The following is a 7,060-nucleotide window of genomic DNA, read 5'->3' on the forward strand; positions in this document are numbered from 1 at the left end:
GCGTCGTCGTTGACTGCTTTGGGTCTGCAGTTCCTGCTGCAGGGGCCTCCAATACGGATGCAGTTGTAGATAATGCACTTGTTGCCATCGGTGTCACGATCTGCGGCGTTGTAGCTTGTGTTGCTGGGCTCTCAGTCGATGGCGCTGGAGCCGATGTTGATGGCGACGCCGTTGTGGGCTCGGTAGACGGTGATGCACTGCTTGCTGGCCCAGGCACTGTGCTTCCGATCGTCGCAGGCACTGATGTCCAAACGAGAGACGTTGGGGTTGCGCTAGGCAATTCCGCACCCTGTAGCACCGACATTGATGAAGCGTCTGTCGCCAAGCTAGGCACGGAAGTAGCGATCACTAGCAGCGCAGTAGTCGAGCCTGCATGAGACACAAACGACTATCCATGAGCACGTGATGTACTCGAAGGACTTGGTACCTGACGCAGGTGTCGACGCAGTATCTGCGACGCTCGTCATCAAGTCCTCGGTCGCCGCCAGCAACGCCACCTGCAAAAGACCCGCTGACCAAAGCACGGTTTGGGCGTGCATGAGTCGAGGCTGGGCAAGATATAATTGTGGCGTCGCACCACGAGCGCATGAGATGGATCACCCATTCCGCAAAGATTCCGTCTCCAAATAATTGCACCTCAAGCCATCTAAGAGGCACACACTAGCAAGCAATATGCATACGCAATACATAGTATGGAGTTGTTTTTCGACATTATTTAGTCGAGTCAAATATATGCGTTATCAGCTCTGAACCATTTTCGGATCGTCATTCCGGTAGGTTTGGAAACGGGTTTTGATGCCTAATTAGGGTTTTTTGGCAATCAGGCTGCACATGAACGACTTGTAATTCGGTCTTCGCCGTCCGGAGTCCAACGCAATGGAACCACCATCTGACATGTCGGAAGTGCGGCAAGTCCGTTGTCGCCCGTGGTCAGCATTGCAGCACGAAGGAGACGTGCACTAATAGCTACTGCTATCATAGCCCAAGCAACAAGCAAGGACGAGCTCTTCGGATTCGAGTACCGGTACAATCTCCGATGCAACAGCTCTTTAACTGTCTTCTACCGAAACGAACCGCCGTCCAGGAAGAAGCTCCAGGAGCGCTGACCACGCGAGTTTCCATCGCCTTGGGTGCAGGCTTTCATTTCTCCCTCGTCTTGCTATCATTGACTACAGTGTATGTTTGGACACCAAAATTCCAGGCTGAAAAGGTTGGCTCGGAGGTCAGCATCCTTGGGAAGCTGGCAACCTTGACGAAAACGACAACCAGAACCCATACCAGAGGCAACATACATTATAGTACGATGCCGCATCGGGCCCGACACCTCAGTAGCCTGAACCGAGGAGCTTGCGCACGTAAAACACCTGCGCGACCCCCATCGCCACGAGCACCACGTTGACGATGATGTTCATTGAGAAAACGGACGAATTGGCGCTTTCGGCGACTACAAAAGAGTGCTTAGACATGGTCTCCTCCTTGCGCTCAAACCGTTGCGCGAGCTCCGCTCATTTTGCAAGATTGAGCTCAGTTGACCTATTCCCACCCCAGTGAGCCACGGGCGATGGCGCATACGCCTACCCTTAAGATCCCACACACGCGTCTTGAAAGCGGCGATCTCAACCATGACGTGAAGCCCAATTTCTACGATCACCACACAACTGAACAAGCCGAAAACTTCAATGAGACAGCCAGTACCTTCGTATGTGATGATGGGCCAGTGGTCGACCGGTGATCCGACCATTCCGCTGAGGCGCGCGGAGGCGTCTTCATCGCATTGCACCTATATCCTTGGTTTGTAACGAAATGAGCCAAAGAGCGTACCGAGAAGGCGAGGCTTTGGCCACCAGTGCGCAGCGTATCTAGTGGCAACGATGGTGGCTTGTGTCGCGCCTGCAAGCTTCGTCGTACCGCTCACGAGATCCGTGACGTCAAAGGAGAGGATGCCGCCGGTTTCGGCCCGCGCGCCTTGCAGAATCGACGCCTGTCATCGTACGTCTTGTGAGCCGATCAAGATCCGTGCGGGTACCTGGAAGGATTCGACGTGGTGTTCCATGGACTCCCAGCTCATTGGGTGCTTGAGCCCGCCCTTGACATGCGACAGTGTCATGTCCATTGAAAGTTGCGACGTGTATTCGACGGAAAAGGACAGCATGATTCTATATCCCATCGCATGAGCATCGGCAGGTGATAGCGAAACCCGTACCGCGTCTTTTCACCCACAAGGCCTTTGGAAACCCCAGCGAGCGAGAACTCGACGAATGCCATTTTAGTTGGCTTGCCCTAGAGAGCTCATCAGCTTATTGAACATCAAGTAGCATAAGACAACTGCTGTGGTCTCTGCGATCATGTCGGAGTAGGTACTCTTGGTCGGGTCGGATTTTTCAATCGTCGTGATCGACGCTGGATAGCTCTGGACATGAACGTGTCGTTGGCGTTCGATGTCGCTGAAGTATGGACAAACGCACCGTCATGATGCGACTGCCAACCGAGAGAAAGTCAAAGGCGTACGAGACAGTGATCCGGCGCGACGACGCCGGAAGCTTGGAGAAGCAAAAGTGGTACACGCCGCTAGAAGCGCCTTGAGTCGACCTTACTTGGAGATAACTAGCTTGGTACCTCTCACGAACCGCCTGCGATGTGTGTGCGCGGGTAGTCTTGTTCCAGCTCTCAACGATACGGCCCGTCGGCGACCGAATCGCTACGTCAACGGCGTCTACGCGGCGTAAGGGCGTGGCCCATCTAGGCGGCGGACACGTACCATAAGTCGTTGGCTCGAGGATCTCGAAGCGGAAAAGCAGCTTGTTCTGGGACGAGCGCGCGTCCAAGTTCTCAAGGAAACATTCCTGGCATCGTGTTACCGGCTGCGGCAGCAGTGCAGTTCGTACCTCCTCCACGGCCGTATCCATATCGAAGATGAAGCTGGACGCTGCGTGGGCAGAGGCCATGAAGGCGACGAGCAAGACGAGTACATGGAGCATGGCCGACCGAGAAGTCATGGTCCTTGGTGCGATGATATCCAAACCCAATTGGGCGTTTGCGGCGCAACAGCGTTCCAACTGTCCGGATATCCGCTTTCGGTAAACTATAAACACGCAACGCAAATGGATGTCGGACCGAGGCGACGATGGTAAATGCATTCAATTGTCTTTATTGTCGACTGCAACATTTCTAGTAGTACAAAAACGCTTTATAAATTGAAGACGTCGCAATAGATGCTTGACATGGGATCATGCAGTACATTTTCGTAGTGTATTTGGGTGCTCCTAGTCGAATGAGGGTATACGGATAGAAGCCGGGTTCCGGATATGCAAGATCCTCTCAGAATGTGGTGCCAGGTGGCCAGCTGCGGTGGCCAAGATCAGGGCCAAGATCAAGACTCATTGGCATGCAATAAAAGTACCTAGGGAGCATCCTATTGCATAACACCAAGGTCATAAAATTATGGCCTTAATATTACGCTCGTGGCAAACCATTGCGTCAAGCGCAGAGCGTTAGCTGCCATGTTGCGGGATCGCGCGAGGACGTGGCACCTGGGGATGTCGCGATGCTGTTGAGCAACGTACCTTTTAATAGCGATGACACCCCGCCACAACGAGCCAAGGTTCGGACATGCAATTGAATGCCAGTGCCGGTCGCGTACATGTAATTGGTCGTGGTCGCTCCTTGGGTCTATCTATGATCACTATCGGATCTGCTGCAGGACATGCCCGCTGAAATCGACCCCACACACACACATTCTGAAGCGAGAATTGCGTGGACGCACGTATGCAGGGTGCACTGGCCTCATCATCCAATGGTGCTTTGGCTGGGAGGCACACTGGGTCGGGTCGTACTGTACGTGCGGTCGAAAGTGGCGAAATCTCATACTGGTGGTAACGGCAACGTGGTGATGGCGATGCCATTGCAAATGACCATTGCCAATCACGTTCGATCTGCGTCGTCACATGCATGCCTACTCATCGATCGCAGCAACTTTCTATCCGGGGCGCTTGGCTTGCTTAGGGGCCTCAGTCTTCTCTCGGCTGCGCACAATACAGCTACCACCAGCTACATGCCCACCGCCTCGTGCCTGCCTGGTCGCTGACTGCCAACTCAAAGTGCTCGTACACTGTACAACACGAGTTCAAAATCTTGAAACATAGAAACGAACCCGACGGTCGTACCCTCTCCATCTGCTGCAAAGCTCAAGTACCGAGCTGGCGACAAGCATCGGATTCAACGATGCGAATTACGCTGGCTGGCACCTTACTATGCGCCACAGAATGCGCCACGGTCATGCGTCGTCTGCAGCATGTCTCGACGGCTTATCAATCGGTTGTAAAAAGAGCTCCAAATGGTTTTGGCAATGCGAGCTAGGGTGTAATCTCGAGTTCGAAATCGAGTGATGCGCTAAAGCCCAACTAAAATGCTGCCACGTTCTATCCGACTTGGTGGAGGCTTTTGGACTTTCGCCTGGAGCCACGATGATTACATCCGCATATTGAAGTATTTTATTCCAAACGCTGAAGCCAAACTGGGTGTTTGTATGAAATTTAATATCAAGGCTGAAGCGGCTGGCCGGCCACATGGGTACTTGCCGACTGCATTTTTTGTCAAATATTTTATGACGGATACTCATTGTCAATTTAAAATTTGAAGGAAAAAAAAATGCTTGCGCGGAAGGCACCGACTGGCCATCTGCAGCTTTATGCGGATGCGTCGCCGCCCTCCATACAAATGCCGAGTAAAAAGGGCCGCATTAAAGGAACCGCGGGTGATACATCCGGATAGAGAGGGTTGTTACAGTGTATAGCCCACGGTCTGGACTCTCATTTTTGACTCCCAGCCGACAAGCTCGAGCACGCAGGCACCGCGCCGACCTCCGACGGACCTCCATCCCTCGACCATGCCACTGCTTCGCAAGACCTCAACAAACCCCGATACCAACCAGCGGGTAGAGCTACTGGCCTGTGGTCGCGACCCCAATCTGGCTGTAGATCGTCCTGAGCGGCTGGATGAAGAAGCAGAAGCTGCACTTCAAGACGTGGAGCCGCCGGTGGGACTCGTCGTCTCGTGCCGTCTCTGTACGCTCATGCAAGTTGTGTAGATTCTTCGTCTTGACGGCCAACACGCGCGTCATGTCGTACTACGACAGCGAGGATCTCAGGCAGCCGCGGGGTACGCTCGAAGTACGTCATGGAAGACTCTAAAATCCTGCATCGTGACGGTTGTTTCTAGGTGCTCTCGGTACATCCGCTGCCGGGCGAGTCCAATGGCCTCTCGCTGCACTGCGCGTCAGGAAAGGAAGAGAAACTGATTTGCGACACGAACGTGGCTTACAACGCGTGGTTTGCGGTGCTCACGCGTGCTGTGAACCCGGACCCAGTGTCGCTCGAGCTCACTGCCTTGATCTCACCAACGGTGCGATTCGTGTACAAAGTCCATTGGCAGACCCCTGACCGCGTTGTGGATTTAGGATTCAACGGGCGGGCCCGAGTCTGGCGAGCTCGATTACGAAGACGACATTACTTACCACCCCAACCCGATCAAGATGGGCTACCTTCATGTGCATTACGAGCAGTCGGTGAGCAAGGTGTTTCTTATGTGGCCATGGCACTGACCGAAATCTAGTCGAATCAAACAGTTGATGCCATCCCTGAGGCCGACACGGCGCACCCGGACACCTGGAGTCGCTACTACTGCAAGGTCGAGCAGGACACACTCAACTGCTACCAAGACGAGACCCTCGAGCAGCTCTACGTCAGCGGCATGGTGCGTTGTCCTTTCCAAGATTGTTTGGCTCATCTTGCATCTGCGTAGGTTCGAAACGTGTCATTATACGACGGTAGCCTCCCCAGTGGCCCTCGCGCGAAAGCTCACGAGAAATGTCATTAGGGCGCAAATATGCCCTCTCGGTCACGCTCAACAAGAGCCGGACCGTTTATTTATGTTGCGATAGCATGGAAGAGAAGACCAATTGGCTCCTCACGGTACGGCAATATTACGCATTGTTGTGACACACTTTCAACACGACGTGTAGCTGGAGGGTGCGCTAAAAACCGCGTACAAACTCATCGAGAAACGACGGAGCCTTTACTCCAAGTCCAAGATGACGAGGTGTCTAACTCACTGCAGTTCAATTGTTCATCTCGTTCTTAGCCACATCTACGACCTGGACTTGCCCCACGAAGATCAAATGCACCTCACCGACGACAACGCCGAGCAGTTGCCGCTGGCCTACCTCTCGCTCGATGAAGACCTCGAGCTCAAGACTTCGCCAACGCTTGCCTCACACGCTGAAGACGATGAAACCGAAGCCAGCGGCGTGTGGATCTAACACTCCTTGTCATTTTGCGCCTATATATCTGTAGCATGTATATGAAATTATGCTCGACACGTCGCGTATTTTGTCTTCGGGTGGCAGCCATGCCTCCAATCTATATCGCGTATGCTGTTCGTGGAAGGCTAGGGCATGTGCAAGACTTATCAGTGGCATTTAGATCTCTCGGATGTAGTGGTCATGGTCTTGAATGATTCGACACTACCATCTGGAGCGAGTCAAATAACAGTAAGCTGTTCCAGGCTTGCTAGCGTTTCCGATGGCGTGCGGCCAAGAAAGCATCGCTAGGTGCCTTTGTTTTTGTATCATAGACGCTGTATGTACCGGTATTGTGCTGCGTCTTCGCTCGACCACCAACATCGTGTGGATTGACCTGCGTTTCTGGTCGAGTCGTACATCGGGACGAGGCATGACGTCATCGTGAGTCATCCCATTACGGAGCCGCAGGTCAAAAAGAAAGACAAGCACTCTCGCTACAACCACCAGAGTTAATATGCACTATCCTGGCCGACAAGCAGCGCTCAACCTTAACACTGGTGCTGAAACCAATCGTCAATTAACGCTTTTTTGCCCAGGTTGCTTGCTTTTGCCTGCGGGTGGTGCATTTCTTCGATGCGGCACCACTACACAAACACCGGATAATCTACGCAAGTCAAACTGTCCTTCCCAACACAGACAGACCTTGTTCCTTTTTGTTCGCGTCGAACAATGTACTAGAATGCTGATAGCAGAAACGCCGAG

At 53.1% G+C, this 7,060-nt stretch overlaps 2 protein-coding genes across 2 annotated transcripts; one reads left to right on the forward strand and one right to left on the reverse strand.

Annotated features, from left to right (window-relative positions):
* Positions 1 to 1,271: 1,271 nt before the first annotated feature.
* On the reverse strand, positions 1,272 to 3,057 carry SDRG_07011 (hypothetical protein). The gene is made up of 13 exons (XM_008612828.1): positions 2,886 to 3,057; positions 2,759 to 2,843; positions 2,617 to 2,713; positions 2,466 to 2,568; positions 2,327 to 2,410; positions 2,204 to 2,280; positions 2,027 to 2,156; positions 1,909 to 1,981; positions 1,822 to 1,859; positions 1,696 to 1,780; positions 1,579 to 1,641; positions 1,489 to 1,533; positions 1,272 to 1,444 (listed from the first exon to the last, which is right to left on the reverse strand). Exons 1-13 carry the CDS (start codon positions 2,994 to 2,996, stop codon positions 1,326 to 1,328), a joined length of 1,110 nt encoding a protein of 369 aa, XP_008611050.1. The 5' UTR covers positions 2,997 to 3,057; the 3' UTR covers positions 1,272 to 1,325.
* Positions 3,058 to 4,812: 1,755 nt separating this feature from the next.
* Positions 4,813 to 6,421, forward strand: SDRG_07012 (hypothetical protein). Its single transcript, XM_008612829.1, has 10 exons — positions 4,813 to 4,933; positions 4,977 to 5,035; positions 5,087 to 5,168; positions 5,218 to 5,400; positions 5,456 to 5,563; positions 5,611 to 5,751; positions 5,800 to 5,824; positions 5,875 to 5,969; positions 6,020 to 6,096; positions 6,139 to 6,421. The coding sequence occupies exons 1-10, from the start codon at positions 4,886 to 4,888 to the stop codon at positions 6,314 to 6,316; spliced, it is 996 nt and encodes a 331-aa protein (XP_008611051.1). The 5' UTR covers positions 4,813 to 4,885; the 3' UTR covers positions 6,317 to 6,421.
* Positions 6,422 to 7,060: the final 639 nt, after the last annotated feature.

This window comes from Saprolegnia diclina (assembly GCF_000281045.1).
Source record: "Saprolegnia diclina VS20 unplaced genomic scaffold supercont1.19, whole genome shotgun sequence".
NCBI classification, from domain to species: domain Eukaryota; phylum Oomycota; class Saprolegniomycetes; order Saprolegniales; family Saprolegniaceae; genus Saprolegnia; species Saprolegnia diclina.